Source organism: Poecilia formosa, unplaced genomic scaffold (genome assembly GCF_000485575.1).
Source record: "Poecilia formosa unplaced genomic scaffold, Poecilia_formosa-5.1.2 Scaffold15, whole genome shotgun sequence".
Classification (NCBI taxonomy): domain Eukaryota; kingdom Metazoa; phylum Chordata; class Actinopteri; order Cyprinodontiformes; family Poeciliidae; genus Poecilia; species Poecilia formosa.
The window spans coordinates 802,263-817,125 of record NW_006799954.1 but is presented as its reverse complement, the minus strand read 5'-3'; the positions used below and the strand labels follow the sequence as shown (position 1 = coordinate 817,125).

Below are 14,863 nucleotides of genomic sequence, written 5' to 3'. Positions count from 1 at the left end.
CACATTCAAGCTTATAGTTGTTGTTCAGGGGGTGTGAATACGCTGGATAAACACCAAGTTTCCAAGTGCTGATATAATTTATTTTCTTTCACAAATATGTTTAGTCTTATTGAATGATTAAGAAAACAGACACATCCATGTCAGCAGCTGCTAAAAACATGTGCTTTCATTCAGTCAACCTTAACTCTGACCCTCCTGGACCTGGCTGTCTGTCAAAAGCCACAAGTGCTGGATGATTCAAGTCATTTTTTATTTAATTTAAACCATCTCCAACAGCAGTGGATGGACGCTATTCGGTTAATTCAATTCAAAAATGATGACATAACTGCGGCTAATCTTGTCAGACCACCAAGAAGAACAGCATTTGTGCCCGAGGCAACTCAGATGTCCTGCACGATATAAGGACCAGAGATTACAGTCATGAATGATGCATTTTCTGTTTCCTCTCTGTTAGACACTAGAACACAGCAATGCCTTACCAACTGTTATTGAAGTAAATTCAAGAAAAATAAAAATCAGAGGAGCTGAAGTCTTTGAAAGCACACAATAATATAGAAAATATAGCCTCGGACAGTTTTATGCTGTTCTTATTATCTTCCTTTTTCCATTGGAAACATTCTTTGCCTTGTTTAGAAAGTTTTTCAATTATTTGTAGACTTTTCTTTTGTAATCCAATTTTCAGAAAGCTAACATTTGCAGTGGGAGTTATCTTACTCTTTCAGGTCCTAAGAGGAGAGCTAAACTACATGCAAATAAACATGGACTGTAAACTATCTTATCAGAGTTCATTATTGATTTTTGGCTAATCTGCCATCAGTCCTTTGTCTCGGCAACGTAAAAGACAGAGATGGTGCTAATTTAAATGATATTTTTAGACACAAAACTACAAATTATTGTTAATTTCATTTAGTAAATGCATTGACTTTTCCTGTGTTAACCTGGGATATATTTCTAGGTTTGTTTTCAAAGTGTCACCTTCCAGTCCATTCACATGGCAAGTGAAATTGTATCTAATAAAAATGTTGTGCAGTTTACCTAATTCATCTCACCACATATGGTTCTCCTTATTCGCCTTCTGTGGGTGGGCTATGACTTCCATACAGCTCAATCAGTGCTTCTCCAAAGGGAGACCATATGGGTCACATTTTTACATGTTGTTTGGTATGACAAGGCTGCAGCAGGACAGCGAGGAATGTGTCCTCACAGAGGGTGGCGCAGAAACGTTGTTATACTTGCTTGTTATTCATATGTGTGCAGAGGGGAAGAGTTCAGAGCTCTCTGAGCTACAATGGAGTATTTATGAACGAAGCTGTCACTTCCCATTAACATTAGTCCTGGCACCTGTGGATTGAAACAGTCGTTGTCTTTAAAAGCTGCTTTCTTTTCATTTGGCGTTAAAATTACATTGAAATGCATGGGTTAATGCTTACACCCCCTCGGCCAATTCGATAAAAAACATTATATTTCACTATTTTGCAAGCCCTATAAAATGGATTCACAGTTGTTGTTTTCCCAGTTTCTCTCCACTGCATGCCATCTTTTGTGAAACATATTTTCCTTGAAATCCTGTAGCGGATTTAGGTCTTAAAATTTTTATTTTATTTATTTTTTTGTAGTTTTCTCCAAGCAATAAAAGCTTCTAAAATCATATGCTACGCATCACCTCTTCTTTATATGCAGGTTAGTCAGTTCCTGTTGTTGCCAAACTGCAGAACAATTTATATCAAAGAACACATAAAACTAAATAAGAGGCTTTAAAGGTAAAACTCAAACCAAAGCAGACAACCAGGATATTAAATAACTCATGTGGCCAAAAACATGTCTTATTGTAGTCAAGCTAATTGATTTAATGGCTGAGGTCTTTTTATTATACTTCTAAAATGAGCTGTATTATTAAAATCAGGGCATATCTGGACACAGTCCTCGATAATCAAAGCAAAACAAGCACATCATTAAGCCTTGCCAGCTCTTCAACTTTAAACAAGCATTTGATTCATGGATTCTTGATAATATGGATTTCCAAAAGTGCCACCATTAAATCAAAAAGTTTAAATGTTTATTATGGAATTACTGACAGAAAGTTATCTGGAAATAACTGACTGAGAATAACTTTTCAATAAAGTGTATGTAAATAAAGATCAAGACTAATACTATGTTTATATGCTTTTAATATATTTTGAGATATAATATAATATAATATTTAAAAATCACAGTATACCAGGGAATTTTGGGCTTAACTGTGTGTTTAAATGATGGATCAATAGACGGACAGACGGACAAAGAGATGGAAAAGTTATATAACAAATGTAATTGTTTATTAATTTGTTTACATTCAGGTAATTTAAGTGCTTGTTAGTAAACACATATCAAGAGAATATAAATGTAATTATATGACGTGATGCATTATTTCAAACTGCATTTGCAAAGTGGGAGAAAGTGATGCAAGACTCACATCTACTCTCATGTGGACAAAGAGCTAAAGCCTCAGTGAGTGCCTGGGATACTCTGTGCTGCGATTACCACCATGATAATCTTTACTGCACATGCTGTCTCCAAGGGGAGCTGTGGAAAGTTGACTCAGAGATCTCTTCCTGAACAGCCGTATGATAGTCTTCTACTTGTTTACAGCCTTTATGTTTTATCTAGTGAATTTCTGTGTGTTCATTGTTTGTTTTGTTTTTTCATCTGGAGCATATTTGATTATGATGATTCAAACCTAATGGAGGAAAACTGAAAATGAGCTTATATACATTCATTCTGGTCTGAATACATTTTTCTTTTTCTTTTTTTCTTTTTTCTAATTACAAATAGTTTAAGGGAATTGTTTCTGTTGGACTTCACCACTAACTGGTTACAGCAAATCCTTTCATTTATCCAGAGAACTACTTTTAGGGTGATAATGACAGGCAATTCACATCAGGACCAGGACTCACATGCTGAACAATTTGGTTAAATATACGATGTAGAAATTGAAAACGGATGGGAGATGAAAATTGATTTAATATGGTTCCCTCTACATTTTCAGTAAACATCAGAACTTAAAACTACTTTCATGCCTTGATAAAATCTGGACTCCATAAAGTAATTTCTCACATATGTGTCTTTTTTTTTATAGCCAGAGAGTTTCATTTGAGCATAGACAACTTTTTTTTTAATTGCTTTTTTAATTTTATTTTTACATTCTCTTTCTTCCTGCTTTCCTGCTGGACTAAGCGGTTGCAGGAAATGGATAGATGAATGAACATTTTCTTTCAAATGTGGGATTAAATCAATTTAGGTGAAATTTGATTTAATCCCACACAAATAGTGAAAGATCTTTTCTTTTCTTTCTACTTTAAATGTTGTACTGTTTACAGTACAATGAAGGAAACAAATTATGCCAAGTTTAGTTTTAAATATCCTCATAGCTTCTTAGATGTCAGATTAACTGCTGTAAAATGACAAATTGTCAAACAAATTTAATCCACATGCAAAGATAAATAAGAGTATTCACCTGCAGTAGATTTGTTTCTGAGAGGAGAAGCAGCCCTGAAGGCCAACACTTAAATGTGACCTTCTGCAGCTGGTTTCTGTCTTCGTAAATCACCATTACTAAGTTTTACTGAAAGAAAAAATGTCAAATTCTGCTTAGACGATTGAATGAAGACGTTATTCACAAAAAAAAGTGACTTGAGGAGTCCAAATATTTTCCCAATGACAAAACATATTCTGAGTTTCCGTACAAAACACATTTTTGAACAGTTGCACTTTTTTGATGCTCTCTGTTACTACTTTTTGTGATAATTTTTAAACTTTCTTTTTAAATGTAAAATAATCTATGTAATACTTTATTGCATAACATTACTAAAAATGAATTGCCTTCAGTTGCCACTGGACTGTACATATATGTAAAAGTTTGTTATGGGCTGTTTAATTTTAGTAAACCACTTGATATATTAAATTATTTAATTTGAATTTATTTCTGTTTGATTGTATTTCCAGGTTTTATTCATTTCATCTGAATTGTATTTAAACAATTCAATTTAGTTTTCTTCGATTCCATTCAAATTAGTTCAATGGATTAGATTAAATTCTGTTCTATTCATGAATAAAGTGGATTTGCTTTATTTGTTTAATTCTATTCCAGTTAACTAAATTCAGTTCAAATAATATTAGCTTGGAGTGACTTCATTTGTAAGAAAAGAGCTCATTGCAATTAATTTAAATAAAATAAACATTAAGGCGTCATGTACTAAAAAAACAAAAACTGATGACAACCAACAAAGGTGACCAAAGCACCTTACTGTAAAAATACATCACAAGAAAAAGAAAACACAAAACAATATAAATATAGGAAAATACCACTATGCTACATGGTATTAAACCACTGTGAAAAGAAATAAGTCTTGAAATACAAACAACTTTCTTACCTGAACATGATAAGCAAAATCCAATTTATGACACTAAGACAAGTATAACAACAAGAAGAGAAATCAAGTGACATCAGTGAGGTCAGAAGATGATCCACATATCATTAGGCATCATGTAATTAAAGTAATGACTTAATAAGTCAGTTCTGATTATTGTTAATTTAAAAAAACAACAACATTATGTCAAACCCAAACAACAGAAAACACAAATAATAAAAATATCAAAGTAAGTGTTTGTCTTAAACAACACATTCAATGAATATTTAAAATGGTAGTATAAACAGGGATTGTTATGGTAAAATGATTAAACACATATAATTTCAAATGAATCTGCAAAGTAGCATTTTATTGGTCTCCAGTTCAAGTTTTGCTCAGATAGACATTACACTGAAAATAAAAATCTAACGTTTAGCCTGATTAAAGACAAATAGCCTTTTCAGATCGAAATCCCCTTCAAGTTGCTGCACTTTTATTCTGTTTCTTAAAAGAGTTTGAATGCATGACAGACAGAAAAAGTCAGAAAAGTGTTTTAACATTTAGGGCAACTGATATCTCTTTACATTGAATTTCCAAGCCCCTCGTTTTTAAAGCTGATCCCATGATTTTCCTGCCTCCCTAGTACCGAGAAGAGATGGTTGAAGGCGAGGGCTTCATTAAGCCTCTCTATTGTTAACATCTGGGTTCAGAAAGACGAGTGTTCTGTTATACCTTGACCTGCCTTATCAAGAGCTTTCATTACACCATGCAGTTGATATTGGCAGCAGTGGCAGGTCTGACAATGAAAGCCTCCAATTATTTAGGACACAAGAGATCAATGTAAGTAGGCTGTTTCCCTGCATCCTTCATCTCCCGGCTGAAAAAGGGAGAAGAACGTCTCTCCTCTCGTTAACTCAACATAAACACATATCAAGTGTGAATAAGTCAACTCCTATTGAATGCTTTGAAGCTCAAACGTTGTGAATTTCTTGACAGCAGTTTTCTCTGTTATTATTTTATTTTTAGTTTGGCAGAATATTTTTTTATTATTTTACAAAACATATTTCTTAAATTTCTAGTAGTTTCGGTATTTCCTGCACGCAATTTCTCCTCTCATTTTCCTTTCTCATTCCTTGACTCTTTTTTTCTTCTTTCTCTTTTCTTTATTTGGTTCTTGGCTCATTTTTTCCCCACACCGTTTCTCCGTTATGACAGCCACCCTCCCTCCATTGCACCAACTCTTCCTGTCAGAGATGTGGTTGCCATGACAACTGCTGAATCACTCTCCACCCAGTCTGCAGCCTTCCTCTAATGTCATCTTCCTATGCAGCATGGTCGTCCACCATTCAGGCCTGAATTAGTGTGCAGATTATCACAGCAACTTTCTGATACATTTTTTATTTTTTATTTTTTCCTGAGGAGTTGAGCAGCAATCAGCCTGATGGGTAACGTACCCACTACAGTGAAGCACTGCCTGAGCTATAGGCAAATCATCGAGGAATACCCTTGGTTTAGAAGCTGGCTGCAGGAAGAAAAGGTGGGCATAATATTTCCTGTTTTTTTTTTGTTGTTTTTTTTTTATCTGCTGCACATGTTCTGTGACATAACTTCCTCATTTCTGAAAGGCCTCTCAACAGCCACTCTGCTAAAGCTGGCAACATGGTAGCAGCAATTAATTGAACTGTTTCTGCTTTTCTTGATTTATGGCAGTAATTTCATGTTTAGTAAAAGCTTGAATTGGTGTCATTCTGACTGTTTTTGTGTACTGGTTAGTATTATTATCATACATGTATAAATGATTCTATCTCAACATTTTCTTAGTGCATTTAATATGACCTCAGAAATCAAGATTTCCTTGTTTTACATTTGAACAATTGAAATAGACTGCAACTTGAACTTGAAATGTGACTCGGAAAACAGATTTCCCCAGGAAATTTCTGAGTTCAAATTCAATATGGCTACTTTGCAAATAAGCAAAGTTAAACAAATTAAGTGCTTTATTATAGTAGTCATTCCCTGATCTGAGTTCCAACTTTGGGGGCAGTTCATAAACAACATCTGGTGGATGAGTAACCCAGTCTGTTTAAATGAAACAAATTGGATTTATTTAACATTTACAAATCTAATCACATGGAACTAGTTAAGTTTAATACAGCAATCAGTGAAATTTTTGGATTTTTTTTCATCTCTGCTGTTTTTATCTCAAGACAAATGTCAATGAACAGAAATGAAGAAAATAAATGCATTGCCATGTTTCATTTTGCTAAAGGGGGATATCATGTAAAATCAATTGTTTTCCACCCAAAATCTGTTAATGCAACATCCTAACAATTGTTTTTATTTGTTTCACTATTCACTATTTTATTTTTATTTTTTACCATTTTAGCAACTTTCAACAAATTTACAGATTTTTGCATACATTTTGGTCTGTTTTGTTTATTTCCATTGTCTTGGATAAAACCAATCAAATACATTAGCAAACCAACAAAATTACTCATGTTTTCAAAATGTTGTTTTGAAAGTTTACTGAAAAAAAAAACACTCCTTGTATTAAATAGGAGAACATTTGTTGTGGTTTGAGTGGAGTTACCCTGAGTCTTTTCTTTAGCTTTGCCTTGATGACATACATTCTGAGTTTCCTTTATAATGAGATGACAGACTTATGTACAGTCTCTCAGATTTCATGTGGCTTTGAGATATTAAGTAATTTATGTTCAGAATAGCATGCCCTGGGGCATTCCTTCGCAACACTGTGGATAATTTTACAAGCTTTCATTATTATGCTGAGTAATATTCTGCTGTAGTCAAATTTCTGTTCTGATTTTTCTGCAGATCATTATCAAACATGACTATCCAGCGTTTGTGAAAATTGTTGAAGTTGGGCCAAGAGATGGACTTCAAAATGAAAAGGTATACTTTGATGTGTCACTCACAAACCTCAATCATTTGTATGGATACCTTTTGCTATTATCCCTCACCCCTGAAAAATATTTTTGTCTTTCATTACAGATAAACAATTTAAAATGTCTGAGTTACCTACAGTGGAGTTTTTACTATTTTTACATTTACATTACATTACTGCCGTCAGCAAGGTTAGGGTTTTTTCAAATTAAATGCAAATACCATTTGTGTGACTCTCATGAAAACATTGTTTTAGGATAAAACTCCGGTGACCTGTTTCATTGTTCCCCAGGAAATTGTTCCAACAAGGGTGAAAATCCAGCTGATAGACATGCTCTCAACAACAGGTCTGTGTGTGATAGAGGCCACCAGCTTTGTCTCTTCAAAGTGGGTACCGCAGGTAATAGCTCTTTTTCGTGCACAACAGCAGAGCGCTGACTGATTTATTAGGGACTATTTCTTGCTGTATATGTATTGATGGAAATGTGCTCCTGTGGTTTGATCCATTGCCGGGTTTTATAGTTTGTGGTCTGTTTGTTTTAGCATTCCATGCCATATATTGCACTTCATGTATTTACTTAAAAAGAAAAGAAAAAAAATGCTCTTCAAAATCTCACATGAAACTTATTCTCTTCATGGTGATACATTTGTGTCACAGAACATGCTATAAAGTCTTATTGTACTTCTTTACATCTTTTTCCGCACACATTTAGATGGCAGACCACACAGATGTGGTCAAAGGAATTCAGAGAGTGCCTCATGTTCAATATCCTGTTTTGACTCCAAACATCCAAGGTTTTCAGGATGCAGTAAGCTTTTAGAGTCTTTTCAGTGTGGTGATTTGTGACATAATTAAAAACAGAATTTAGTCACTCTTGAATGTTGGCTTCATGCTAAGATAGGACTCAAAAATAATTTTGAAAATAACATTCTTTGATGTTTAAAGGTTGCAGCGGGTGCCACGGAAGTGGCTGTTTTCGGGTCGGCTTCTGAAACCTTCAGTAGAAGAAATATCAACTGTTCTATTTCTGAAAGCATGCTGCGGTTTGAGGAGGTCATTAGTGCTGCCAAGGATCGACAAATCCCTGTTCGTGGGTTTGTATTCTAAATGTTTAATGTCACATTCAACAAAAGATGAATTACACATCTCACTACCCCTATAATGTTATACCAAATAACAGATCTACTATGAAGGATAAAAAAAGTTTCCATAAAGAAGAAAAGCAAACCAGATAGCACAGTTCCAGATGTTAACCAGATTATTTTAAACTGTGCCTAAACCGCAAGTCCAAATGGACTGTAAGTCTTTCCCAGTAAAGACACCACTGAGTCTCTGGAATCAAATAAGCAACAGCTTTTGAGGTTTTTCATGTAAAAAAAAATGCTGGTGTTTTAGAGGTTGTTTAGGTTTTTGACAGTTAAGCTTGGATAAATATACTCTTTTCTATTTCAGGTACGTTTCTTGTGCCCTTGGGTGTCCCCATGAGGGACACATCGAACCCTCGCAAGTTGCTGAGGTAAAAATGAATTTACACTTATAGCAAACCCTCCTTATGAAATTACTTTGCAGATTAACCACCACTGATTTCAATTACTTATTACTGACTTACCAGTATGTTTTTTTTTTTTGTTTGTTTCTTGTTCATATATTGAAGACATAAAGTTGGCAGTCTGTTTAATTGATGCTTTTCGGTGCAATCGCCTCCTTGTGACAATATTAACCACATTTTTACTATCGTTTAGGTAGCAAAAAAGTTGTATGAAATGGGCTGTTATGAGATTTCCTTGGGAGATACTATTGGTGTTGGTACGCCTGGCTCCATGTTCAAGATGCTGCAGACGGTGATGAATGACGTCCCCATCAGTGCTCTTGCCGTTCACTGCCATGACACTTATGGTCAAGCACTTCCTAACATCCTTACTGCTCTTCAGGTAGGTCTCCTGATCTATGGGATGGACCACAGATCATGCCATAGATCAGACATCATAGTTCCCTGCTTTTACTATCTCAAAAGCACTATTTTACTTCTTATAATTATTACTTTTACACATCAACTTTTGTTGTACCATTTGCTGTACTTCTGTAGCAAACATGGAGGTATTTTTGGTTAGATATTCTTAGACATCCAGGATGTCTAAGAATTGATTATAATATCTGCCTTTAAGTATCTATGAATATATTTGATCCAGAAAGCTTAAATGTTTAATGTGGATCTTGATCTTATGACTGCATAAGCTAGTATGAATGAATAATACTTTCTTCTAACTGCCAACAATGTAGAGATCAGAAGCAACGTCTAAGGTCGTGATGAGTATGTGGTGAGCTAAACTGTTCCCAATCTAACTTGTTTGACATTTTATTTAAGTTTGATTATCTAAACTAGAGACAACATTCACTTGTTTCTTTTCAGATAAAATATCATTAGCTGTTTTCCTTTTTTCCCCTTGAAAATGCAAAACAAAAACAAAGAAATGTGAAATCCACAGTCCTACTGGAACAGCGAAACAGTCAACAGACAAGAAGAGCTTAACATATATGATCTGTTTCTGCAGAAACCAACATTATTCACAATCTGGTGAAAAAAATGCAGTAATTTAAACAAAATAAAATATTTGCCGTGCTCCATATCTTGAAAATAACCCGTACAACAGAGAGCAAATGACAGTGATAATAACTCACAAAAGCATAACTGTAATAAGTGGAAAGGGCATCATTTGGGGTGTTTTTCACCACTTTGCCTGCAGCAAGTGCAAACCTGACATACATCCAGACATAAAACAGAGGTAAATGAGATATGGCTGTATCAGTTCTCTGGAGCACATTGTCACTGCACATGAGGAAGCTCATTGGGGGCTGGGTGGGTCAACAGATGTGAAGGGGTCAGGACAAAGGCTCACCTATTCGGTGTCTGTTGGACAAAGCAACTGGGAGTGAGGTGGATGGAAGGGCCCTGGGGGGCTCCTAACTCGTCTGTCGCTTGGCTGTTGAACTCTCTGACAATGCTGTACTTAAAGCTGCTGGAAAATGATCCTTTTATTTGCTTCGTGCTGGGAATGTGGTGAACAGTGCTGCAGACTCACACTCAAAGGTTTTCAAACCACCTTCTTTTCTTGATTATGCAGAAGAAAATGTACATTTTAACTGCATAATAGAATGCATAAATGCTGGACTATACGGTCACATTTACAACTGATTTTGCAGTCTAAAGTTGCAAGCTTTAGGCTGCTGAAAAAGCTCGATATTGTCAGTTTTAAAAAAGCAAGCATTACTAAAGTTGTTATCTTTAACAGTGGAGTGAAAGAGCATTGCGAGTCAGTGAAATTCTTTTTGCGGATCGCACTCGGTATGATTCATCACAGCTGCGGCATACGCAGAGAAAATAATAGCAGACGGGGATATTTAGCTTACCGTTTGCTCACCCATAAACAAGAAGGAAATGAAAGATTTTATCATAGTTTTTCATTACTGTGTGCCAGAACTCCGCACCACCAACCGAGAGAGAAATGAATTCCCCCAGTGCTGTCAGCCCTGAGTCACCTCTTTTGTTCCTGATAAAGACATTCCTTGGTCTTTGTAACTTTTTTTTTTTTTTTTTTTTTTTTCAGGAGGTCGGGGGTAGCTTTGTCTGAAACCTACTGGGGCAGGTCACACAATGACAATGTATGTGGTTAGATTTCACAGGCTTGGCATGGAAATTTTCATATCCGTTCCTGCAATTTTGGTATAGTGTGCACTACTGCGTCTGGGATTTACAGTAGCCTATGTTCTCTTTACGGGACGGCTGGCGGTCAGGTAGCATCAGAGGAACTTGTTGTTGGTCTTATTTCTTCAAGATGTCTTGCACATTTACAACATTTTGCATTATAAGAGGCAATAATCAGATCATCAGGGTCAGAATGTCAGTTGTTGCTACCTGACAGCAGAGCACTTTAAAAGTTTTCTTTTAAATTTTATTTAATTTTATTTTTTTATTGAAATCCCATCTAAAATCTTATTATAATTTTCTATGGTTCACAAAAAATAATCACAAATTCTAAACGATTTTTATAAACTGCTCAACTTTACTACTTAATTTTTCCTAATCACATCATCTTTGAATCCAGTTCTGGGATCTGTGTAGTTTACCTTTTTACTCATAAGGTTAAATTTAAATGATTAAAACTTTTTGTAAAGTCATAATATTTATTTATGAAAGCCGGTTTATTTCAGCCTAATTCTTTCTTTTGTTTTTTGTCATGTTCTGTAGATGTACACAAGTCCTGACAATATGAGACAGAGAATCAGTGAAAAGATAAAACTCTTTTGTCTCCTCCCTGCGGTCCTGCTACATATGTGCAGAAATGGACATCTCTGTCAGTTTGTGCTGCTCCAGATCGTTGGTTTGCTGCAACTCTGATGACGGAGTAAAAACAACGTATACCTTTACAAGAAAACTGTTTATCCTCCATTATCAGTGTCAATGATAACGGCATTTGGAGAAAGAGAGGCAGCCTAGCACACAGCAAGGGGCAGGGTGTGATCAGTACGTACAGGGGTGTGATTGAATGCGCTAAGGTTATGTTTTAAGCCAAAATTACAATGTTTTAAGCATGCAAATACCAAATGTATACATTTTCAGTTTTTCCCAAACTGTTTATTAAGGCGAGAAAGTTGCACTGAGATGGTATCATTTTCATTTTGAATTAGTTCTCTCTCTTTTACAGATTTTTTAATAGGCTCTACATTGAGGTTCAAAATAATAAAATTAACATATTTTCGACATTTTTCAATTGCATAATTCTTTGAAATTTTTGAAAGATCCAGAGTTTTACTTAACACATTCTACATTTGGATTGAGGACATTGTTTGTTCTGGATACAGTAAACCTACCAATGCATGAAATGGCTTGCATGGAAACAGAACTTCCTTACATTTCCTTAATTTTAATACATAAAGAAGTTGTGAAGTAAAGCGATATCCTGTGGGCTTCTTTGGCACGTTACCTTTTTCGTCTTCCAATGCTCTTTGGTTTGCTTTCTTCTTGCTAGTTTTTTTTTTTTTTTTTTTTTTTTTACATTTTTGGAACAAGGAGGTTTGTGTTTCACTGTAGAACATGTGTCAGTTTAGTTTTAGCTCCTTTGTTTATGTATCTCAGCTTCATATCCCGTTTTAAATACACACAGCTTTTCCTTTGACGCAGTTTTCATACTAAATTGTGATTATGTCCCTCCGAAAGCCTCATCCACTCGCAGTTCAGAATGCCAACATGCTTACCCCAAATCATTGTAGTTTGAAAAGGCACATTGTCTTTATCCAGGAATGCATTGTTTTCCACACAACCACAGCTTGGTGAATATTATTTTTTTGTGCTAAGCACACATCTGGTTTCTGGGCACTGCAAACCTAACTGAGCGTTGGAAAGCTTAAGGACTGACCACCAGTTCCTGCATGATTAGCGGTACAGAAGATGCTGTTGAGGGGCAACATTCATGCTTAAGGCTTGTGACCTTATAGTGGTGGCAGCTTAGAGCAGGACGATTGACATGGAAGATTACAACTCTGTGTTTATTTTACAAAAAAAAAAAAAAAAAAAAGATCTGCCTTGAAAAGTATCCTCCTCTGGCTTTTACCAAGGTCTGGAAACCTGGTGCACGGGTAACATACACCTCCTTCTCTCCCTTTGCCAACACAAACAGCAATTACTGCTGGCTCAGACAAACCCTGAAAGAAGCAGGTTCTTGTCTGCAAGAAAAGCACCCAATTAGCCTCATTGTTCCAAAATAGCTGTAAAGGTCCTTTTTAATTTAAGTTGCCTGGTCGTGCTCCACGGGGTAGAAGCACCATGTGACCCGAATGCCACTGAGAGGACCACTGTGTTAATTTAGTCTCACTGTAGGATCCTCCGACATCTGGCTCTGACACAGAAGCTGGAAAACAACTTTAATATTCTCATGATAGTCCCACGGACATGTGGAAAACATCCACAGACTGACTGAAACCAGAAGTTTTGGCTTTGGTGTCTTTTGGTGTGAAAATAATAGTAAACTCATGGTGACTTGGAACATTTGCATGAAAAACAAAATACTTGTGTCTGTTGTTATATGTGTCCATGTGCTCGGAATATTTTTATTTTTCCAATAATAAAGAACTTGAGATATGATAGGCAACATTTTTAGGCAGAACAGTTATAACTGTACTATTCATTTTTGTCTGGACATTTACATTTAAATAGTGGAAGGACATATATCACATATATTATATGCACTTGTCATGACCACATCCTCAGCACATTTTATTTGGATTTTAACTCACAAAGTGAGTGAGTTGCTTAAAACAAATGTGTCCTTTTGTGTTTTATGAAAAGAAAAAGAAAAGTGGGTGCATATTTCTATCATGGGCCTTTAACATGAAAACCCCAAATAAAACAGAATACAACCAAATCCTTTTAATTCTCCTGAGAGCCATTTAAGAGAGCATTATTGAACAAACAACATCATCAAGAGCAAGAAACTTACTAGACAAGTGCAGGAAAATAAATTGAATTGAACAAACTAGATTTTATTTGAACTGGACGGTGAATTTTAATGACATTAACATTCTCGCAAATACACCAGATTTAGCAAAAAGCAAACCACAGTCCTAAAAAACAAACAACACAACACAAATAGCACATTAACGCAAAATGTTATTTTTAAAAATACAAGAGCGCACAAAGAACTACTACAAAAAAAACTATAACGACAATTAAACTTGGTTCTAAGATACCTATATCAAAGCTCTATGCTAGTAGGTTTACGAAAACATCTGTCATAACATACTAAATAAAACAGCAAGTTCTCAAAAGTTGCAAAAGGTGATTGAACTATTTTTAACCTGGGTTAGACTTTTATCTCGCATAGATCAGTCTAAAAAATATGCCACAGTTTTAAACCTACAAGGAGAACATAAAGCAGGGAAGGTTTGTGGTAGCTCTGGAGAAGCTCAAGTGGAACAATCTGACTATTAGTTATTAGCATGAGCAGTACAGATCTAGCCTATGTGTAATGGTGGTGATTTGACGGCTTAGCAGAAGCCATTTGTAGTTTACCCTAAGCTCACATAGGAAACAAGTGGAAGAAGGTCATATGGTCAAATGAAACCAAAATGATCGTTGCTTTACTGAAATGTAAGTGTGCATATGTGGATACTATTTATCACCCTGCTCACAATTTATCCACGGTGAAACACGGTGGTAGCAGCGTCATGCTGCAGGGATGCTTTTTTTTTTAGTAGAAACAGTAAAGCTGCTCAGAGTTAAGAGGAGGATGGAATTAGCTAAATAAAAAGAAAAATCCTAGAAGAATATATTTTTGATGCAGCAAATACTTGAGGTTTGATAAGTTATTTACCTTCAGAGGATCACAGCTTCAAACACGAAGCCAGCGCTAAGAAAGGATTACATCAGAGTCTACTCAAGCCAAGGATTTTGCAATATATTATACTACAATTTTCAGTTATGCATTTCTTAATGTTAGTCTGTCACATAAAATTTTAATACAATACATTTAATTACTTCAGTGAATTTTAGCGTTGCATTGAATTCAACATATTCAAACAG

At 35.4% G+C, this 14,863-nt stretch overlaps 1 protein-coding gene across 3 annotated transcripts in view; it reads left to right on the top strand.

The window, feature by feature from the left end:
• Positions 1 to 5,635: 5,635 nt before the first annotated feature.
• hmgcll1 (3-hydroxymethyl-3-methylglutaryl-CoA lyase like 1) overlaps positions 5,636 to 14,863 on the top strand; it is a 15,397-nt gene continuing 6,169 nt past the window's right edge. Inside the window, exons 1-8 of one of the 3 annotated variants that reach the window (XM_016668450.1) lie at positions 5,636 to 5,922; positions 7,218 to 7,295; positions 7,579 to 7,686; positions 8,000 to 8,095; positions 8,233 to 8,381; positions 8,740 to 8,803; positions 9,030 to 9,218; positions 11,534 to 12,860. In XM_016668450.1, coding sequence (XP_016523936.1) covers positions 5,827 to 5,922; positions 7,218 to 7,295; positions 7,579 to 7,686; positions 8,000 to 8,095; positions 8,233 to 8,381; positions 8,740 to 8,803; positions 9,030 to 9,218; positions 11,534 to 11,683 — 930 coding nt within the window. In that variant the 5' untranslated portion in view covers positions 5,636 to 5,826 and the 3' untranslated portion in view covers positions 11,684 to 12,860. Of the gene's footprint in view, positions 5,923 to 7,217; positions 7,296 to 7,578; positions 7,687 to 7,999; positions 8,096 to 8,232; positions 8,382 to 8,739; positions 8,804 to 9,029; positions 9,219 to 11,533; positions 12,861 to 14,863 lie in introns of those variants that run through there. The other 2 variants (XM_016668449.1, XM_007546154.2) reach the window with 2 other exon arrangements.